The 23,183-nt window shown below is 39.4% G+C and overlaps 1 protein-coding gene across 1 annotated transcript in view; it reads right to left on the bottom strand.

Annotated features, from left to right (window-relative positions):
• Positions 1-8,884: 8,884 nt before the first annotated feature.
• SPHKAP (SPHK1 interactor, AKAP domain containing) overlaps positions 8,885-23,183 on the bottom strand; it is a 50,837-nt gene continuing 36,538 nt past the window's right edge. Inside the window, 6 exon segments of the mRNA XM_010018601.1 lie at positions 8,885-9,028; positions 11,612-11,796; positions 11,881-11,933; positions 15,934-16,141; positions 16,144-16,202; positions 19,413-23,151. Coding sequence (XP_010016903.1) covers positions 8,885-9,028; positions 11,612-11,796; positions 11,881-11,933; positions 15,934-16,141; positions 16,144-16,202; positions 19,413-23,151 — 4,388 coding nt within the window.

Genomic DNA, 23,183 nt, shown 5'->3' on the forward strand with positions numbered 1-23,183 from the left:
CTATGTCTATTGAAATCAAGCCTGAGGATGAGGCACTTCTGACCTTATTAAAATGTTCTTCTTGAAATGCATGCTTAAGCATGACAATCACAAATGGCTCCTAATCTACTACAACAGGATCAGCAAGTCTATAATGCAGAAACAAAAAATTGCATTGCAAAGCTAGAAGGGCACAGAGGTGAAATTTCAAGAGTAAGTTGTTTGTGGTTTGCACCTTTTCTTATTTGATTATGTGTGACATCCAGTCCACCAGCTATTCCATGACACAGGAATACTGTTAAAGAACGTGGTGGTAAAATCGTTAATATTTAAGATTGAGAAGTCTGGCTAAGAAAACATCTTTACTAAAAGAACATTTCTTTCGACTAAAAGCTGTCCATCAATGATTCCAACTTCTCAACTAAGGTAATACTAGGTGTACTACTCCTATAGGCTTCACCAAAAGCTGCCTCTCCATATTGTCATGTCATTAATTATTTGATCCCTAGAATTGTGGCAGTCAGCAAGCTACTTAAGAAGTCCATCCTCCCAGCGATGGATAGCTGACTTTGTTAACATTGAAATGATAAGTTTTTCTTATTCTTTCCTTTTTCTGAAACAGTACATAGATTGGGTCTCTGTGTACAGTTCTGGTGTCTCCAGCATAAAAAGGACATGGAGCTGCTGGAGCAAGTCCAGAGGAGGGCCACGAGGATGATAAGGGGGCTGGAGCACCGCCCATACAAAGACAGGCTGAGAGAGTTGGGGCTGTTCAGCCTGGAGAAGAGAAGACTGTGTGGAGACCTCATAGCAGCCTTCCAGTATCTGAAGGGGGCCTACAAGGATACTGAAGAGGGACTCTTCATCAGGGACTGTAGCGATTAGACAAGGGGGAATGGATTCAAACTTAAATGGGGGAGATTTAGGTTAGATATAAGGAAGAATTTCTTTACTGTGAGAGTGGCGAGGCACTGGAACAAGCTGCACAAGGAAGCTGTGAATGCTTCATCCCTGGCAGTGTTCAAGGACAGATTGGACAGGGCCTTGAGCAACCTGGTCTAGTGGGAGGTGCCCCTGCCCTTGACAGGCGAGTTGGAACTAGATGATCTTAAGGCCTTTCCAACCCAAACCATTCTATGATTCTATGAATCACTTGGCAGAGAACAGCAAAGCAGAAAGGGACATGCTCTCCAAATGTTCTCTCACTATGATCCTAGTTAATAGAGCTTTTGTGTAACCTGTCCTAAATTGCACTTGTGTTATTACGCCTTTGGAGTCCCCAGATGCTCTGACAGAAAAGGCACAGGATTTTAGTCTCTCAATAACATCTCTTAAGGCTATTGCCACTGAGGCTTTTGCCACTTTTTCAGGGTGCTTGCTTCCCTGAATTGGATGGCAGAGATAGGGAGCTGATTGAAGTCCCCATAATTCGGGAAGAAATGGTTAGCAACCTCCTGCTCCACTTAGGCATACACAATTCTATGGGGCCAGATGGGTTACACCCAAGAGTGCTGAAAGAGCTGGCAGAGGAGGTTGCTAAGCTATTCTCCATCATCTGTCAGTGGTCCTGGTCTAGCGGGCAGGTCCCAGGGGACGGGAGGTTGGCCAATGTGATGTCTCTCTACAAAAAGGGCAGGAAGGAAGACCCCAGAAACTACAGGCCTGTCAGCCTCACCTCAGTGCCAGGGGAGGTCATGGAGCAAATGATCCTAAGTGAAGTTTTAAAGCACGTGTGGGAAAATGGAGGTATCAGGTCCAGTCAGCTTGGGTTCATGAAGGGCAGGTCCTGCTTGACCAACCTAATCTTCCTGCCTTTGGGCCACAAAACCCCCATGCAACACTACAGGCTTGGGGAAGAGTGGCTGGAAAGCTGCTTGGCAGAAAAGGACCTGGGGGTACTGATCAATGGCCGCTGAGCATGAGTTTGTGCCCAGGCAGCCAAGAAAGCCAATGGCATCCTGGCCTGTATCAGCAATAGTGTGGCCAGCAGGGCCGGGGCAGGGATCATCTCCCTGCACTGGGCACTGCTGAGGCCACACCTTGAATACCATGTTCATTTCTGGGCCCCTCACTTCAAGGGAGACATTGAGGTGCTGGAGTAGGTCCAGAAAAGGTCAACAAAGGTGGTGAAGGGTCTGGAGAGTAAGTGTTTTGAGGAGCAGCTGAGGAAAATGGGGTTGTTTAGTCTGGGGAAGGGAAGGCTCAGGGGGGACCTTATCACTCTCTACAAATACCTGAAAGTTTCCTGGGACCATAACCCAAATTCAGGTACCAGCAGTGGTTTAAAATATAGTCAAGAAAAGCTAAAAACTCACTTTTGAACTGAGGTTTGAGTGAATAGGGCCATGAACAAACTTGTATAAAGGCAGGGTCATACCCTACCATCTCTGCTATGGGCATATACTAGCACCGGACCAGAGACTAAACCATTTTCTCTCAATGCACTGCAGTGAAGGAGGTTTAGATGAGCAAAGGGCAAAGCTTTTGAAGGGAGCACACCTTTTGTGTATTTGGCACCAAATTCTGTCCAGGTTTCCCTAATTTCAAACAAAAAGTTGTGGGAGTAGGAAAAGAACTGAACAGAATATTTGTGATTGCTTTGATCTTTTGATGGAACTACCAAAAGATGGAATGCAGGATGATCTCAACTAAATATATTGCTGTAGGTGTCTCTTGTTGGTCATGGACAGAAAAATATTTCCCTGGCTCCTTGCCATTCTGGGTAATATGTTGATGTAGGTATTAACAAAAATGGATAATTTTATGATAAACCTACATGATTCCTTCGCAATTTGTTTTTATTACTACAGGGCAAGAATAACTCCTGCGGAATATGATCCTGACTGAAGTGACAGAAAGATCCAGTTTGGTATATGCCTACTTTGTGAGTTTCATAACCAATAAACTCAGTCTTTCAGATCTGTTTTCTTTTAAGATAAAAGAGAATGTTTTAATGTATTTCAGTTTGTGCATGTTGCCTCTTTACTGTGTACTGCCAAGAAGAGTGGCTTGGTTACCTCAGTCACCTCAGAGAAATGATTAGTGTTAATGAACTGAGTAGGATGGCCCCATTTCTTTGTGTATAGTTTTTAACTTGTACCCCTTTTTATAAAATACATCACTATAATACTCTCACATGTGAAAGAGGTGTTGTTATGCACTTGCTCTGAGTACTTTGGGATTTTTTTGTTTGTTGGGGCTGTTTTGGTTTTGTTTTGGGGTTTGTTTTTTTTTTTTATGTAATAAAGTATTGAGTGAAAATGTGAGATTTGCTGCTTGTAATGCAATGTCCCACTCACTATTTCTGGAGAAAACCAGTAACCATTTGTGATTTGCATTGCTGTTAACTATTGCATGCATGCTGTAGTTAACTCCCACTCCCCCCTTTCACACTTGTGCACATCCTTCCATTCATTCCATTCCTTTCTGCTCAGACCTCATTCCCCCATTTGCGTCTGAGGTAAAAAAAACAATAGGGTTTTGACTCCAACTCTGAATCCTAGCCCAAAGATTATGGCCAACATGAAAAAACTCTATGCACCAAAGATTTGGACCCAAGGATCATAATGTAATCTGAGAAGTGTATAAGGAATTTCTATAAGTTATTTACCACCATACAAAGAGCTGTCACTCAAGTTGACCGCTTGCCAGCAATTGCCAACAGGTCTCACCTGAGTAGAGCTCTCCCCACTTCCTAGCAGAACACCTGAAACTGCAGTTGCTCTTTGCAGGGGAGTAGCAAAGGAGCAGAGCTGATTAGTGTCTTTCATCAGTCTTGGAACAAGGATGAAGAGGAAAAGAAGGTAGGATCAAAGAAAGCATGTGTGTTGACAGAATAAAAAGGAAGAAGCAAAGCATGCAGCACTTTATGTTGTATATCTTTGGGTGGTTATGGACTTGACTTCTAGATGTTGTTACATTTAGTAGGAAGTTGCTGATGTGTTCTGACTATCTTTGAATGCTTATGCTTGCCAACATCCTTGTGTGCAAATGAAGAAACAAAAGTGCCTGTCATCACATGGCAAATACCCCGCTTGTTTCAAGCAGCATCATGTTGTGGGAGAACTAAGCAGTGTGCTGCAGATAATTTAAAATTAAACCTTTACCAGTAGGCAAAGTGGCTGATATTAATGTTACAGTAATGCTGGTGGTGTTTCCTGCTGTCCTGTGCAAAGATTTATGATGTCAGAGACGTGTACCTCAGTAATCTGGAATTGAAAGGGGCAGGAAGGGCAAGGCAGTTCTCTGTTACTTAAAAATTGCCCAGTGTCCCTGGATCGGTTTGCACCTGTGCTTAGAGGTGGAGGAAAATCAGTGTAATGAAATGTGTACAAATACTGCTACATAGTTAAAACCTGAAATCTGACTTGTATAACCATCAAAAAGAAAAAAAAAATAATTTGGGACTGTGATTAGAAAGTGTAGAAGTTTGGTTTTTTTTTTTTTTTCCTCTCTTAATCTTTCAGGCTGGATTATTTTCTGTTGTCTTTTCCTTTATGGTTTTTCTCTCATACTATGTTAGTGATTCAGGGAATGAGATATCTGAAGTGGATTTTGACTTTGAGCTCTTGTCGTATTTTTATGTGAAATTGTGAGTGACTTGAGGTTTTGGAGACCAAGCATTGGACTGGGAGGCTATATGGGTTCTATTTCTGCCTCTCTCTGGATGCACTGAGTGAGCAGAATTGCTTTTCAGGCTGAGTTATCCAGGTTTCCTGCTCAGATATGAAATACTTTCACATCTGGTGTGATTCACAGCACTGCTTAAAAGTGTTCTGGCTTGGCACCTCATAAAAGCTTCAGTAGCAGCCTAGTTACCATCATATGAATGCTTTGATGTTAGGCTTTCTGTACCTTGGTTTACCCATATGAAGATTTAATAAATGATAGAGGTATACACTGGGAGTGCATTGTATAGATACACCATCCTGAAACCATTCTGTCTCTGGTAGCAGCTTGATCCCTTTAATTCCACTTCAGTCTCGGCACTACCAAACTAGCGTATGTGTATGCTTTAGCTGTATTGCCTGGTGCCTTTTTAATCTTATAAACACATTTGCCTTCTACATACCTTACACTCTCCAAGTGGCTACTTTAACTGTTGGATGTTTGGATTGGGATGTGGCTTTCAACATTATCCTGAAATGCTGGTAAACTGGATTCACTTTGACCTAATTGAAAAGGATGACCTCCGGAGACTCCTGAAGCATGCTTTAGTAAGGACTGATTGTAGAAATCATATCTGATGTATTATTTCTGCCCTTTAGACCTCCGCATCCTTCCATCATATACCTCTATAAATATGCAAGTGTGTTTTTCTGGGAAAGAAGCCCTTAGCCTGTATCATGTCACTTCCCCAGGACAGAACAGGGGTTTTACAAGACAAGAATTTCCATGTAAGCATACAATGTGTACTTGGACTGTTGACGTATGTTTTCTGTATCTCTTGAGATTCAAATTCTTTTCCGAATAGGTGAGGATAATATTCATATTCACTCATGTTTTAAAAGTGGCTTTTTGTGAGAATTTCTCATTTGCTTCCTTCTGTTGTTATCCTTTGCAGTTCCTGGGTAGTTAGTGGAAAAATATGAAATACTTCCTTGATTATATTTGTTGTCTACCAGTAGGTAGCTTGGTTATATTTTCCAGTTCGCTGCACTTTACTGTCTAAATTTCAGCAGAAGCTGGGAAGAGTATCCATCAGCCAGATCTGTCTTCATGGCAAATTGTTTTAATTAGTCTGATAGTCCAGCTGCCTAATTTAACTGTCTGTCCTGCTTAATGCTGTACAGCTGCTAGTTGTTTTCTGAGGGCCTGTTTGACACGATGAATGGATTTGAAAAATTGTAGTAGTAGCATTATGAGTTTGCTTTAACCTTCACTTCAAGAAGGCTTAGGAATTGTTCTGCCTTGAATTAAAATTATTAAATTGGTTAGTATGGATGTGCTTTTCTCCTTACCTGAAATTTCTTTTGTTTATTAAGTAGCTCATGTGGGCTCTATATTTCAATGTTTGCCTTTTTTTGTTGTGGTTTTTTATTCCCCAAATGTTTTGAAAGTCAGAGAGCAGAATTCAAGGTGACATTCCTATGCTTGTCTGTTATGCAGCTTTGCACTGGAGAAAGAGTAAAATTGGCCTCTCCAGAAGTTACCTGCTGAATTTAATAAAGTGACACCCTCGTGATATTAACAACCTTCATCATGCTCATGTATACAGAGAGGCTGAACTGCAGATAATTCGCTCTGTGATTTTTACGTAAAATTGTATGCAGTATGATGTTCTTATTTATGTGTATTTAATTTTTACCCCCCCCCCCCCCCAGAGAAGTCATGTTCTGATTTACTCAGCTAAGTGTTGGTTTCCTTTTCTGTTTAGAAGTAGAAATAAATACCTTTATACCCAGGCAATAGTGCAGTAAATACCTATACAAACTTAAACAAGCAGAAGAAATTCCTGAACTTCTGTCTCCGACCCACCTGCCTGCTTTTGCAGGTACTAAAAGCAGCTAGAGAGAGGACTTGCAGGGATTTTCCTATGTTGGGAGTTATTCGAGGGTTAGTTCACAGCAATGAACATGTAATTTCTCTTTATTCTACTGCCATACTTAGAATGTTATGATTTGCCTTGTATCTCTTGAATGAATTGTGGAACCTGAGTAAAGCTGTAGTTTTGATGCTGAAGTAAGACCTGGAGCTTGCCCTGACTTCTTTTGGTCAGGGCCATGGGTCAAGATTTTCATTCAGAAGCAGAGCTTTGAGAAGCTACAGGGATGGCAGGCAAATATTATTTAATAGGTGAAAAACTCCATAGTACATGATGAACTTTCTAGGAAGGCAAAGAGGACACACATTGTAACATAAATTTATTTCTGAATAAATTGCAACATTAAGAACTACTGTACAGAGAAACTGCATCACACTGTTACAACTCTGTCATTATATTTGTGCTTTGTAGGATAAGTAAACATTTATTCTATCACAGCAAAAATTTGTATACTGACACTAACTGTATTTGGTTTAAAAATAAATACACTTTCCCATTTATTGACTTAAAGCACTTTAAGTCTGTAATACTTGGTGCTTTTTATTAACTTTCAGCCTCAGAAATGCTGAGCATTCAGAGTTGCCACTCATGTTAGTGGGAGTTACTACCCAGTGACTGCACAGTAGTGTTCAGTGTATACAATAAAATGACCTTTATCTCACAGTAAAGCAATCTTCACTGTTTTGTGTACACTGCAGAGTAGATGTAGATTAGTCATGTTGCTTAATGTTCCACATTAGATTTTGATTCACTAACAATTTGTGTTTCATAATGAGTGGTGCAATCATGCAAGTTTAGGAATGGTTTTAAAGATAAAATTGAGAATATGGCTCTTTCATAAATTATTTAAAACTACTTTAAAATTTTCAAAAATATTTAGTGCAAAAGGATAGGGTTTATTTTTTTCCCATATTCCCAAGAAATATTACAGAAGCATATACTGTTATGGAAAATAAAACATCTCTTAAATATTTTATTGGGAAAAGCAGGCATGTTTTCTAGTACGCTATTTAGGTAGAGAGAGATGAAAGATAAATATTTTCAAAGAAATAAATAATAGAAGATCTGTGATGTGATAAATATAATTATCTCTAAATTTAAAACCAATCTCTTTGGCAGAGTTAAGAGAATGCATCATTAAATGCCTGATACTAACAGATCATCTCAACAAGACGATACCATAGATTATTTTATCAAACAGTTATATAAATGTTATAGTAATGTGAAATATCACATGTAGTCCAAACACTTATATCCAAAACGAACAAGTATGTCTGCTGAAATTTTAACAATCATTTTGCTTTCTTGGAAGTTACAAAAATTAACACTAAGATTTTTATGATGAGATGGTATTGTATTCAAATATGCATTTCTTCACCTTAGTAACAATTTATTTGATTAAATTAAAATAGGATTTTTTTTCACTGATTTTTAACTGATACATAGCATGTTACAGAGTGCTTTAAATATAAGCACTTCACGTAACAATTGTACTATTGTTACTCCCTTTTATCAGGTAGGGACACTGAGGCACAGAGGTGAAATGACTCGCCGAAGGTCATGCGGCAGGTCTGTGGCAGGACAGGGCTTAGAAACCTGCTGCCCTGGCTCGAAGAGCTGTGTTCAGGGACATACCACGTGTAAATATGCTGAACTGCACTGCCTTCAAGTGAAAAGGAGACAGCTTTTTAAGGGTAGTAACTGAGAGTCTAGGTTTTATTTCCTTGAGGAGGAGAAGAAGATAGGAATAGGAAATGGGTATGGAAGAGAATCACATGGAAAGAAACTAAAATATGTTTTCAGCAGCTTTTTAATTTGTTGGCTAACTGCAAGTGTTAAAAAGTTTTTATCCCTTAGTAGGCTATGGGGATTTAAAAAAAAAAAACAAAACCAAAAAAAGAAAAAATTATCTAGGGACATGGGTATCTCTAGGCATCCTGGAGCACACTCTGGTTCTAATAGTTAAGCTGTAAAAATACTGGCAATTTAAAGCTGAATGTTGGTGTACTATCCCTTTTTAGCTGATTGATTTAAACTAACTGATAAAAGTGAAACATATTAGACACTTAATTAAGCCTTTACTGTGTAGTCCACTAATTCAGAAGGCTAAAAAATCCATCCCCTTCTGGTACAGTACACCCTATAGCACAATATGTCATGAGTCCCTCAAGATACAGAAAGATACAATACACCTTGGTTTCACTTTGCTTCTTGTTCAGTTCTGGAACAGGCGTGTGCTGTTTCTCTAGTTTGTATATCTTTGCTCATTTTATTCAGTGATGTTTGGAAATCGGAGCATTACACAAGCTACTGCTTATTTAAACTGGAATAAGACAAAAACACTGAACAGGTTGAACTTTCTTAACCCAATTCGAGAAGCCAATCAAATAGGCTTGGTGTCACCACTTGGCCTTCCTCACTGAGCTTGCAGTACTGCACGACGGCATGGAAGATATCCCCAACTTTCCAGGACTTCCGTTGAACTAGTTGCACAACATCTGAAAACTAAATAAAAAACCAAAACAAAACATGCTCAGGATTTGCTTAATGTTCTGCTAATGCTTTGTGAAATGAATACACACAAACCACCCTTTGAAAATGCACTGCTGTGAGGGGGAGTGGGCACAATTCATCACATAGCACATACAGGTTCTTTCTATTTATAAAACTTCATTTCTGCAGTTCTATACCTCCCCAAAGACTGGCCACATCTTGATGTTTTCTAGACGAGCTGCTCTCAGCAGTTATTTCTTATTTATTGCAATGAAATTAAGAACAGTGAAAGTGAGCTTGGTAAAGGATCACAACTTTCCTTTATCAACAACTTGCTGTGAAAATAATGGAAGTGTGACTATCCATTTAATAAGATCTTTTTTTTTTTTAAACCCACACTTTGTTACCATAATCTATATTTTAATTTCTGTTTGATTTTCTGTATTTCCACATATACATCCAATAGTGTTTTAAATATTCACATAGTACTGGTGAGAGGGAATTCTGGGTAAACTTCTGTCACATGAAGACATTTGCTACAATTGTGGTTGAACCACAGAAAGTATCTGTATTTGATTTATTTTTTTTTTTAAACTTCCAGATCAACCAGAGATTAAATGTATATTCTTATTCAGCTGTTAAAAAATAATGAATTTTGTCCACTTTATCCTTAAGAAGGGGCTTCACAGTGTCATACATTTGGTCCCATTTTTTTCTGAAGCACATGAATGAAAATCAAAGCTTTCAATTTCTTTGAAATTCACAATCAATATCTAATTAGCTTGCTCCTTCTATGATTCCAGTTCTAAACCACACAAGAAAATATTGTCTGTAGTTAGTGTAGCTGTTTGCTATTTACATACTGAAGCCTAAACTTTTAATATGTATTTTAATGATATTTAATAGGCACGTGATTTCCAAAAGCACTGTTGTAGGCAGGATGCGCTTCATTATTCTCTAGTGTATTTTTGCAATTGAATTAGCTGTTTGCCAAAGCACATGGGTAAAGCTGACAGCTGTTTCTTTAATTAGATGCAATTTGGACTGTTGCTGCTGAATGCATTTTAAATTATGTTTATGATTCCCAAATGCATGTACTCAAGAAAATCAAACAATATCTCTGCTACTCAAAATGATCTTCCCATAAAAGACCAAAATACTGATTAGAAATACTTTTTTTTTATTTATTTTTTTTTTAATTTTTAATTGATTGGAATTCTGGGGCACTTTTTGAAAGCCTTAAGGCTTGAGATGTTCTTGCTGACCTTGGAAATCAGGCTGTTCTGGTTATTCCTGGAATGCTGTGGGTGTCATTTGGGGTTATCTACAATGGAGCACTTAATGAATTATTCAGGAATAGGAACAGTCTGCGCTTGTTACCATTTTGTACTTCAGTGTTGTTCTTGGTGCTCTGGCTTGGACTAATACCTCAAAGGTTTCTTGGTTCTGGTAGTCTGTGTCTGTCTGCCTCTCTCTGGAATTGGACTTCTCCTTTCAAAATGGCAGAGGCTGAGCTACATGGGAGCAGGAGCAAAAGGGTACTGGCACACGTAACACTTTTTTTATTGTTAAGCCAGGGGAGTTGCTTCATAATTTCCATGCAATGATGCAAAATATTTCAATTTTCAGCCCAATTTTCCAAGAAACAGATGTGATTGCAAATATGGCTCCACTGGAAACACTGGTTGGTCACTGCCTGGACAAAAACTGCCTCTCAGGGTAGTTATAACAAGGATATGCCTATACAGATAGGTCCATTCTTCTGAACTTTCCATCAGCTCTGGTGCAGAAGCCTTGTAATCTTGATATTTTAGACAGTGAACCTGAGCTAATAGAGGTTATCTTTCCATATTTTGCAGTTAGTCTCTTCTGTTTATTTGAGCAGTGGGCCCATTACTTGGTGGTAAGCAATCCTTTTCTATGAGCACAAAGTGACTATAAAGCTAGTGCTTTTGGCCATGGCGGATCTCACATAAATGTGGGAGAAACTGCCAGGCCCCTGCGATGCCCTGTGGTATCCCCAGATGGTCAGACCTGCCTGAGGCTGCCCTAATCCGTGCTGCAGGCAAGGCAGACCCTGCATAACAACTAAGGAATTTCAAAGCTGGAAATCTTAAGACCAGCTTATGTCTTCACATCACAGTCAGCCTTTTTTGTCACCAAGTAGCAGAACTTTGTTTGTTAGATGCCCACACGCAAGTGATTTTTAAGCTACATGCTTAAACTCTGTGTAAACCATCTACAACTTTTAAAATGCAGCCACATAAAGGGCTCTCTGTCAATTCTGATTTGGGTGTTGATACCTAACACATCATTGAAAAAGTGAACAGATTCATCAAAGCATGTTATAGAGGCTTTGGAGAAGGTCTCCTGGTGATACTATTTCTTGTGCCATGGACAATCTACTAGTTCACGTACCTTAAAATTCTAACACATTTAATTCTCTCCTCTCTTTGTGTAATAGACAGTAGCACTTCCGTCTTGCTGTATTGAAGAGGTTTTTGCATCTTCTGTTAAGCTTACTAACTTTAAGAAGTCATAACTACTACTGTTATTAAAATGTATTAGTAGTATTCCCGGTTCTGTAAATACTACCTTTTCGATTCTGTTTTCCTGAGATTTCTTAAAATAGATGGTTGGAATTCCAAGTTCAGAAGCAGCTATCCACTGCAGGGTGGCTCGCAGCTCTGCATCGGGGCACTCTGGTTCCAGATCAAAGTTTATGACCAGTAGGTCCTTTTGACAATTAGCTGTTCCCACTGAAAGCCCAGAAGTACTTTCTGGAAAAATAATCCCAACAGTTACTGTGCAATTACTTGTGTCAACTTCAAATCGTATGCTTCAATTGATATGATTCAACTTACCCTCTGTATTTTCTGTCTGTTCTTTAAGGAAAACCTTTTCTTCTATTAATTCACTTAGAAACAAACAACAACAAAGCTTATTAGTGATATTTAGGAACAGTCTACAACATTGCTTCATGATGGATAAACTTCTCCCCCAATGTAAAACCTAGAAAACTGCAAGAAAAAAGTTACATAGGATGGAATTTTGAAATGCTGAATGTATTTCATTTATTTTATCTGTAAATCAGGAAAAGCTATGGGAATTGCAGCATTCTTCCTGTAATAGGATAGAGTACTTATAACGGTTGTACTGTGTAGTGTATTTCACCAGGATCTGTGTATCTTTACATTTTTCATAATGACAAGTAAATGACATTATGGTAAGATGCAGCAAATCTCAGAACTCCCTGGCTGAATCTTTTCCAGCTTTGCTTTCTACTTCTATCTTTCATAGCTAAACACAATCATAACTATCAATTACTTCAACTACTTCTGTTTTTAAATGTATTAGTTGTTTGCATAAACAAATTCTGTTTACACCTTGCAAAAATTTCCAAATATCTTTATTTCTTGTGTACCATCTCTTTCCTAAACTACAGAAAACAAACTCCAGGTGTGTAGTCACTGCTTCAGCTTCCATTTCTGAACACAATATCCATCCTTATGTACATATGGCAAGGAACTGCAAATTCACTATTGCTGTCAGAGCGCTTGTGTGTGTTTCATCATTTGTGGAGGGATAGCACTTGCAGTACACATTTCCACATTGTCCCATCCTGCCCTCAATCAGGGGGAACACTGCAGGTGTAAGATTTTGTTTCTAGCATAAGACACTACTCTTCATCACCCTCTTTATCACCCTCATGCACAAGATTTCAGAATCTCCCCCAGGGCTTCAAGAATCAAGATTATATATTCTCATATGGTGGTTACTGCAAGATGTGAGAGGAAAGAATGAAATGGTAGCATGGTTTGTCACGACTTAGAATCAGAGGTGTTTAATTACTTCCTTCCCATCAGGCTTTTTTCAGTTTCTGTTTGAACAGCAGATGTATCCTGTGCCTTGATTTTGATTTGTGGAAGTACAAGCTTCTCATGCCTATGAACTAACAGCTGAGAATAGCTCCTGAAAGCTAATGAAGGGAATCAAAAATTTATCCCTTAGCTTCTGAGAAATTTTAAGGAAAGGGGTCATCTTTAGGAACGTATGCAGGAGGTATCACTGTCTACTGTGAAGTTTGGAATGTTTTAACAAGATTATTCTACAAATCGGCAGCTGAGAGAGAATGCCCATAACTACAGAAATATGAATGCCCAGATTTCTTACAAAAAAAGAGCCTTTTGTAAAAAAAGCAGGGTAGTTGTAGTACAGTATGGCAACAAGCTGTGAAGATACTCTGATATCACTGACTTCACAAAGATCCGGTGTTCAATACTTGACATATGGTCTGTACGCTTCTGCAATGACCATGCCCTGACTACACTGTGACATTCACCAGCTGGCAGGTTATACCAGGTTTCAGGGTGTCAGAATCTTTTAAGTAGGTACTTGCACATCTCTTGATAAGTTAATTGCATGCTCAGTAGAAACATGCCCAGAAACAATAGGTAAAATGTACTTGGGGCCAAATTATTACTGTTATTTGAAAGAATGCTATCAGATTATTTTTTCTCCCTTGATTTTAATTGATCCTTACTTGCTATTACAGTAGTTTTGATAATATTTGAAGTTTCTGGGAGAAGCAAGTTAACACAATGAGAAACCCATACCACGGAAAACTGTCTTTTAGGCAGAGCAGTTGGTGGATCCACGCTCTCTTAAGAGATCTGCCTGGGTGAACTTTCCTGTAATCTTTCCTCTCTAGCGTTATCACTCTGCACAGAAACCTTCATGTGCTTTGCTGAAGCTAACAGCAGGCTCAGCAGCAGGTGCAAAGCAGGGCTTGGCACATTTTAGATGGCGTAAACGATCTGCAGTTAAAGTTGGACTGAACATCAAGTCTCACTTCAGTGACTACTTACTTAATCATAGGAGAAGATGGCACGTTCTCCTGATAAATTTCCAGGTCCATAATGCCAAGACTGCTAGTAGTACTGCTGTTGCCATTGCTGACAAAGCAAAAGTTTAAATATTAGTGCCAAACTGCACTGAACATGTTCCCATACATCTTTTTTGTAATTTATTTATGTACAAAGCAAAGTGAAGAGGTCCCCCCTGTTATGCAGAGTTCCACAAAATCCATTCCGCTCAGCAAGTGGTTCCCAGAATGAAGCACACTAATCCGCTCAAAATAATGAGGCTTTTATAAAGATAGTTCTAGATAGAGCATGTATCAAGTAATGATTTAAACTGCAGGAAATAAAAATTGGACTATCTTCTTGTGAATGCCTTATACAGTGAACATTTGGCCTCAAACAAAAAACCAGTCTGCATGACTTGAAAAGGATCCTTGAAATCGTTGAAAAGGATTACCAGGTATAGAGATGCCCTGGAAAAAACTGCTAAGGTTCAAGTACCTCTGAACATGGTGAGTTATAGCAAGACGTTTGGTTGCCCATCATACTGCTTAGCTGTTGGGTGACTCCATGCCTATAACCAGCAGCAGTTTCAGTGTATTATATCATACCTCAAATACTATTAGGGATCTGATGGAACCTGGGGGTCCAGTGACAGGCATAAACATAAAGTCAGAAAGAGTAGTCAGAAACATAAAAGTGTTTCTGAAACATAAAGTGTTTCTGACTACTCTGAAAGACTGAGATTTTTATTATGGTCAGTGCTCACTGGGACCAGTAACAAGAAAAAGTATTCGTCTTGGCTTTTTCATAAGGATAAGTATGACATCTGAGAATATTTGGAAAAAGTAGTACCAGTTCACTTATAACATAGTTATAAAATTGATAGTGAATGTTTATGCAGATACTGTATTAGTCTTGTGAACGGGTTGTGAATTTACTGGCTGCAAGTAAATTCGCACAAACCAGTTCTGTGAGCAAGTCAGCTTGAGCCATTTAATTTTTACTAGAAAAACAACTAATAGTATTTTTCCTTACGTTAGAAAGATTGATTAGCTCTTTTCCCCATCAGTTTTTTCTGAGTGAGTGTCAGCGTGCCATGCGTTCAGACTTGTAGCAATTTCTGTTTCAGCCAAGAGGCACAATACATTAGCTCTCTCAGACCAAGAACTTTGTTAAAGGTTGACACTATAATAATGGCATGAATGTTCACCCACACTGACAGACAAGTTTTGCTCACTATTTTTTCAGCTATCCAACAGTGCTCTCTGACAGAGACTGTTTTGTTTCTTTGCTCATTACTATACTGATTTCCTTCTTTGTCATCTTTATACTGAAGAGAAAGATGTAAATACTTTACAGTATTTTAAAACTAAATCTAAGAGCATGTGAAGAAAAAAACTTGCTCAATCTGAAGTCATGAAGGGGCTGAAGTCAAGCTAACATCACTTTATATGAACTCTAAGGACTAGATAACATTTTTAAATGCGTGTCCTGAGTTGAATTGCAACAAAAAGCAGCGCATTGCAATGGGAGCTCTAGAATTTATGCCTACCCAAGGATAACTCTGTCATCCTCTGTTAATCTGCACCCTTGTGCCATTCTAAGCAGAACAAGGCTCTATGTCTGTTCTTGGTGCACAGATACCTGGTGGGAATATCAGTCTCATCAATCTCAGCTAAGAAAATGCCAAAATAAACATCATGCAAATAGCAAATACAGCAAAGGAAAGACTGCAGCAAAGGAAAGACTGCAGCAATTAGCTTGTCCAATGGCCCTTTCACTTTAAGACTGAGGCACTTGAGTGGTGCCAGGAAATTTTCTCTTTGTCTGAATCTAGCCGCTTACAATAACAAAAAATCCTGCTGAGAACCAGAATGTGGCTAATTTTTTCCCTTTTCTAAAATTAAGGAGACTAACTCTGTCATTAGGCTTTCTTTACGGTATTCTGAATAAATCTCAAGCTGTTGACCCTCATTCCTGATACATGGTAGCCAGATCATTGGTCTGGTTAATTAGATCACATTTTATGCTGAGAACAGACAATATGGGTACCTCAGGGATCGCTCGCTGAGTTGTAAGTAGCTACTTGTGTCGTCAGGGTTGTCCTCATCGTTAGCTAGCTGGGACCAGCTGCCAGTGCTTTCTTCACTGCTGCTGAGGTGGCTTGGAAATTCTTCGGCTGTTTTTGTCTCTCCTATGATTTCAGCATCCGGCCTGCTCTGAGGACTGTTGCTGGTAGGGTGATAAGGAAGGCGCATTTATAATATAGGCAAAGTGGTGCTCCAATCTTCAGGCAATGCTGATCATTAAAATCAACCAAGCTGCAAAATTATGCAGATACAAGAGACTGGACAGGCCTATAATTTATACACAAAGTCCAGCTATGCATATGTTCTGAGATGCTCTTAAAAAAGGATCTTACGACTACTATAAGCAAACACAAAACATAGTAATATGCATAGAAAAGGTTTAACTTGTACAAAAAGAACCCCTCACTGCACAGGCCTATTGCTTAGTGCACTTCAGTCATTTCAGTGATTGAAAGACGTGGTATATGCTAGCGCAGTATGACAGCATTTCTTGGAAGTATGTCTTAGCACTAAATCCCTGTCTTACTACTGGATGAATAGATTTCTTGACAGGGTTTTCTAACTCTGTTAGCTTTTTGACCAAAAGAGGTCTAGAAGTAAAAATTAGACGATGTTGTGGGTTGTGAATCAGTAATGATTCTTAGCCTTTTGTATTCCTTAGATTCTTTGCTGTTTAGATTGGGGAAGGACAAAGTATTCTTTCTCTAGATAGGTGTGCAGCAGGTAGTCAGAAACCAGACTGCACACGCAGGTCTAGATTGAGTTTAGAAAATCAAGGTTAAGAGATGTTGTGGCTTAATGCTTTATAATTCTGTACGCTCCCACAAACACACAAACAAAAAATAAAAACTATATTTACAGTTACTTTTCAGAACCAAACTGGACTTTGTGATACTTGCTGTAGGACTTTTGATATGTAGACAGGAAAGTGTATTATAATCCAAAGTCCCTTTTTTGGATGCTAGGAGAAGGATAGTGATATAACTGCAGCACCAGAATAGCAATTAATACAAAACTGTAGTTTTGTTAAATTTACTAGATGGTCTGCATTTGCAGGTGTGTGATTAAGACAACGTAATGTGTACTGGCAACCCTCTGCAGGATCCCTCTAGAGAAGTTCTCGCCTTCCAACTTTTATTTACAGTTATGGCTGAGGCATCCCGTCTGCAACTGGAGCAAGAGATCACCCCCAAAATTCTACTTCTCCCAAGTGATTAATTAGATTAAGAATATACTGAGACAATAAACTGTGGATATTTCCTTTTGTCCTGCCCTCACTCTAGTGACAACTAAGTTGCTGCATTAATGCTGGGTGCTAGGGGCAGAGGCAGCCTCTTGTACAGGGGAGAAAGGGACTTGTTTGCCTGAGGGCCTCTGCTCTTCCAGGCAGTCAGCATCTGTCAAATAACTATGCCTGTCATCCCCGACCCCTCAGATACAAAACTAGGCATCTGCAGTAACAGAAAGGCACTGAGCAGCCAGGATACAGGTGTTATTCAGATTTTTAATACAGGGCCTGTAGCACCTATTGCTTGTTCCAAAATATGAGAGATTTTTGTGGGCGTTGTTACATGGCATTTTGGGTTGTGTTTGATTCATTATGCAACTACATCTCAGACTATCAATGCTTTGAACTGACAGTTCCCTACTTCTGAACAGTCAGTTGGAACGGTTTCTGTATAACTGTGACAGGACTGGGTCTGTTGCACTGCCTACGTACAAGAAACAACTTACCTTTTTTTTTCTTAACTTGCTGAAGACCTTTTCCCCAGGCCTGCACGGCTTTCCCTCCCTCCCCACTTCTTTTTTTCTAGTTCCCTATATGTCTGCTTGATGATTTGCCTGGAGCCCTATGTGCCTGAATCTACACTAGCAAGTAATTTCATGTGGTAGGAGTGGATCAAAACAATCAGTGCTGATGCTTTTCCGTCTATGTTATTTATATATCTTTAGGTTTTCACTTTAGTCTAGACTTGGTCCAGACATCCATGCCACAAGCAGTTCAAATCTATGTGAAGAAACACTGGAAGTTTTGCCTTCCTGGTAAGGTTATGAGTGCATCTGGTACACACTTGTGCAACTTCTAGTTGAGAGTCCTTTAAAAGAAATCTGCATTGCATGCTGCAAATGGAGCCAATGCATGGAAATGAAGACAAGTGGATTCAGAACTGCACTGCATTGCTGAACTAAAATACTCATGTAGGTGTAGCCTCTGCTGACTAATTCTGCCCTATCAATCCTAATGCTTCAAACTTCCCATAGTTGCTTTAGGAACTCTGCATCAAACGCAGAGGAAAAGTTGCTATTAAAGGGCTCTTAAACTGTACAAAAATGACAGACAAGATTCCAAATATGTAAGTTTCTAAATGTATGTTATTAAAAGCAGATTGCATTCAAAGGAAAAGAGAGGTTAGTGGGGGACAGTCAGTATGAAAGAACAGTGACACTATGATTGTCCACCTAATCACCACCATACACAGGAAAGTACATGCTTTCTCACTTCAAGCAGAGCTTTGTCAGAAGCCAAAACAGAGCACTTCCTAGAATAAAATGAGCTGCGAAATGGTTTCTAACAGTAGCACATGCACTCTCTCAAGCACTCTGAGGTAACAGGGTGCTGCAATGATCCAAGTGATTGGCAGTTTAGATACCATTAAAGTAACAGACACGATGAAGCATCGTTAAAAACAGGCAATGTCTTGAGAGAGAGTCTTGCTCTTAACTTGAACATCCACAGCAATCCTCTACGTTTGCATTATGTAGTAAAATGAAATTTTATTATTTTCTCTGTCTGAATTCTAGCAGAGAAGTCTTGAACCAAAAGAGGTAAGGGGTGTTTTTAATTAGAATTTTATTTCTTCCACTAAAGAATTTTTATTACTTACATCTCCAGACTGTAAAGACAAAGCTGAACTTCAAGGTCTCAAAAGTCTGATATTGTTTCCAGGTACACAAAACATTAGTTATATGAACAAGCATAGCAGAGAACTACAGCAGAGGTCAAATTTTGCTATCTTGTGTTTTATACCTTCGGTTTTTGTTTGTTTGGGTTTTTTTGGTGTGGGTTTTTTTTTTTTTTTTTAATTTTTTTTTTCTTATTGCAGTATCAGCCAGTGCTAAATTAAAATTCAAACTCTGTCCATCTTTCCTGTCTTGCCTATGGAAGACTTAAACAACTGTAGAGAGAAAACTTACTTGTCTCTGAAGTATTAGATTTCAATCTTGGAACCATGTTGTCATATGCAATGTAAGTTTGCTCCAGAAACTGGCACTGTGATATATGATTGGGTGATTTTATGCCATGAGAAACCTGTAGTCAGAACTTTCTTTCTTTTATTTCTTTGAAAGCGCTTCTCTTCTTATCTTTTATCAAAATATTTTTTACTGGGAAATTAAAACAAACACAAAAGCAATGTGCTGATCTACTGTTTTGTCACTTACCTATTTAGTAGTGAACTGGAAACTGTGTGTTTCCCATCAAAAGCTTCTGGAGGCTTTTCTTTGCTTTGATGCTCCTTTACAGAAGGGCTACATGAAATTAAGGACGCTGAGCCTTTATCTGGCTCATCTCGTTGATCAGTTTCTATCTGAATTAAAGGCACTTCCCTATGCTGACCTGCAGGGAGGCATCCAGGGTTCTTCATATGCCGTTTTTTCTCATCCAAATTTACTCCATCCCTTTTGGGTTTTGACTGAGTCTGACTTGTGCTTTGAGTATGTTTGCTTTCCAGCACATGTTCTTGGCTTGTATAATCAAAAGAATCCTGCTGGACAACAATTAAATTTTTACCACTTTCAACAATATTTGCAGCCAGTCTGTTTGCGTATTGTTCCACATGTGGTGGGGAATCACTGTGAAACTGGTCTGCCTCTGCAGCCTCTGCATCGTCTGGTATGATTTTGTTCTTGCGCATTAGAGATTCAATAGAACTTGCCCATGTCTCGTGAATCAACATATCTGTTATCTGGTCAGTCTTGCATCTTTGGTACAGGCATGAGTCAGACTTGCAAAGACCGGAAGAAGCCACGGTACTGACTGGCTGTACACTTAAGGAATCTTGGTGGTGATGGGCAAATCCATCTAATGAATTTGCCTTAACTGGGACACTAACTGTTAGCCTAGAACCTGATGATCTGCTGTCAGGCATTGATGATTGCCTAAAGCAAAAAGGTGATCGTAGAGAGGGTGATAGCAAACTGCCACACCAGTCCTTTGAATTCCGAGGGGAAGATGCATTATCTTTATTTTCTTTTTCTATTTCTCTTAGCATATACCTATAAAATTCTTCTGTTATGCTTTCAGTGCTGGACTGTTTGGATGGGCAACTCGGTCTTACATTAAGATGGCCATTTTTCTTGGCTACCTGTTGCAAAGCAGAAGTTAAGATGTTGTTTGCATTTTTTCCTGCATAGTAGTCTAGTAATAAATCAAAACCTCTTCCTTCATTTTCCATCTGGTTCACCATAAATCTTGAAAATTCATCGGTAATGCTTTCACAACTAGACTGCTTTGAGACAGAACTTGTCTGGCTCACAGGTTGACCAAAGGTGTTCATCAGGCCTAAGGTATTGAAAGAGGCTTTGGAATCTGAGTCTTCCTCAGGTATGCTCTCACAGCTTGAGGCTTTGGCTCGGCTCCATCTTTCACAGTGCAGCCTGTTCCTGGGGTGGTTTGGACCTTGCCAGATGCTATCAACCATGGAGAGTTCAGTGAGGTTCATGATCTTGGCAGCCACTTCGTTAGCAAAGATATTGACTGAATCTGGTGTGTCCTCAAGGCTTATAGATTCATCTACTACCCGATTCATCAATCTTTCCTTTAGCTCAGGATGCTCATCTGTTTTTCTTTTGATCTCACTCAGTCTAGGTGCCCTGTTCTTCCGAACAACTGAACCATTAGCATGGGTTTCCTTTTTCCTTTTCATGGTTCTACAAGATAAACTCTGGGTCACCAGATATTCATTGCCTCTCTTCCATGCACAGAACCAAGGTTGCTTTCCACTTGAGTTTTCAAGACAAATGGCAGCTATTTCTGTTGCCATAGAGACAACTGTTTCTGCCAATTCTTCTGCAAAATCTGTTATACAATATTTGTCCCTTGAATGTTTCACCTGTAGCACAGGCTGTGAAGGAAGCAAGACATGATTTCCTAATAAAGACAAGCTAACCTGGACATCATTATTTAGCAGAGCATCAGACTTATGCTTGGCCTGGTTTTCTGCATTCATGACTGCACTGGAAGACAGCTGTTCTTGAACACCACGCTTGCATTCGTTGTTTGCAAAGGTGTTTTCTCTGTCTGAAAATGATCTGTAGTCTTTCTTCTTCTGATGATTATTACTCTGATTTGGGGATTTGTAACAGTCTCGTGTTGTTCTTTTCAGGTATCTTTTCTTGGGAGATGTTTTTGCAACAAGTGCATTATGCCCTGTAGCTCTACTTGTTGGTTCTGAATCTAGTGTAGCACTTTCCTTGCTATTTACATCTTTCATGTTACTTTTCCTGGTATTTGTGACATTTACAAGATCTTTGCTAGAACTAGTGCTGTAGGATGTATCAAATGGTTTAACAGCAGAGTGATCAAGGGGGCTGTGTGAAGTTTCATGTTCTGTTGCCTGTGTTGACCATCCTTCTGCTCTTGTTACTTTCTCTGCCTTTGTCTCCCCGGAAAAGAGAGGAGAACACTCTTCAACTTGCCTTATGTCGTTCATCTTCTTGAAAGTGAAATATACTATGTTAAAAAGCAACTCATTTGCAGTCTCCATGAAAATGTCTTGTGTACTTGAGCAGTTTTCTGAACAGGGGTGTAGCTGCCTCTTTTTCCTAACCTCCTCCATAGAATGTCGTAGAATAATATTGGATAAGTTTTGTGCAAGTTCATCCCTGATTAATTCATTGGTGTGTGGAATCTGTGGTCTTGCTGCTGTTTCAACAATTTTTCCATTTATGGATTCCATAAAATGCCCTACATTTTTGTATGTGTTGGGTTTTGTCAGAATTATTGATGCCTCTTTGAGAAGTGCCTCTGCAATGCTATCATTTAGCTTCTCCATGCTGCTTCCTAAAGCTATGCTGCAATGTAGAGTAATGGCTGCAGAAGTCTGAGCAGCAGACAGAAGTCCACTTGAAGTAGCAGGGTACTTCTCTTCTTTTGTTTCCGCCAGACCACAGACAGCTACAGCACTTGCTACCTGAGTCATGCCACACAGTGCAGATGGAAATGAATATTCTGTGCCAGCACAGTCAAGTAGCTGTGAAGGTGCTGTGTGCTCTTCATTATCAACTGCTCCACTGTAAGACTGTGTGGTTTCTTGATCCTGTCTGAATTTTTCTGCAGCCTGGGGACTAGAAATGGTTCCAATAACAGTGGCTGCACAAGCCAGAGCCACTTCCAGTGCACTCTGGCCATGTCCGTTTGAATGTCCTTCCTCAAAGTAATCTGAAACTTCAGCAGAACTTTCCAATTCAGTCCGGTGACACAGGCTGGGGAAGGCAGACCCTGGCCAGTCAGATACATTATCAGAATTATCTGGACTTTGCACTATGACGATCTTTGGAAGTTCATTCCATGATCGGGAAGCAGATGTGTCTTCTGACTTACAGGAGCTTCCTACCGAGATGCTGACAGCAGCCTCCTCACTAAAAGTGGGTTGAGACTGTGACAGTCTAATGAATGCATCTTGCAGAACAGATTCTGCTAAATTTGTGGCATACTGACCTGTAGTTGCTCGTTCATCTTGAGGGAGAGGATCAGTTTTCCTGATACCTGCATAATCGTCTCCATCTGTCTTACTGTTGTGTTTTGCTGCTGGGTCATGAAGAGGCCCCACCTCCTCTTTAGCCATTTTGGTTAAAGATACATCTTCTAAAACCTGTGCTGCATAGGAATTTTCAACCTCGCTAGTCAAAGTATTAGTACTAAAGGATGAAGTAGCTCTTCCAGCTAATTCCTTCTGCAACGGTATTTCCTGGTCTGACTTATCTTCAGGTTTTAAGATGGCAACTTCAGGCACAACATTCACAGCTTCAGAGACTCCAGTAGCTGCATTATCTTCATTAATGCAGGTCCCTTCAAGAATAGATGGCAACCTGGTTTTTCTGTAGTGGCTATTTTCAAATCCCTTCCCTTTATTTTTTTTGACATCTGAGGATGCTTCTGAAAGACTTAACTTTTCATGACCTATTAAAAGGAAAAGAAGAAATTAGTTTTTG

The sequence above is a fragment of the Nestor notabilis genome, unplaced genomic scaffold (genome assembly GCF_000696875.1).
Source record: "Nestor notabilis isolate BGI_N333 unplaced genomic scaffold, ASM69687v1 scaffold11317, whole genome shotgun sequence".
NCBI lineage: Eukaryota > Metazoa > Chordata > Aves > Psittaciformes > Psittacidae > Nestor > Nestor notabilis.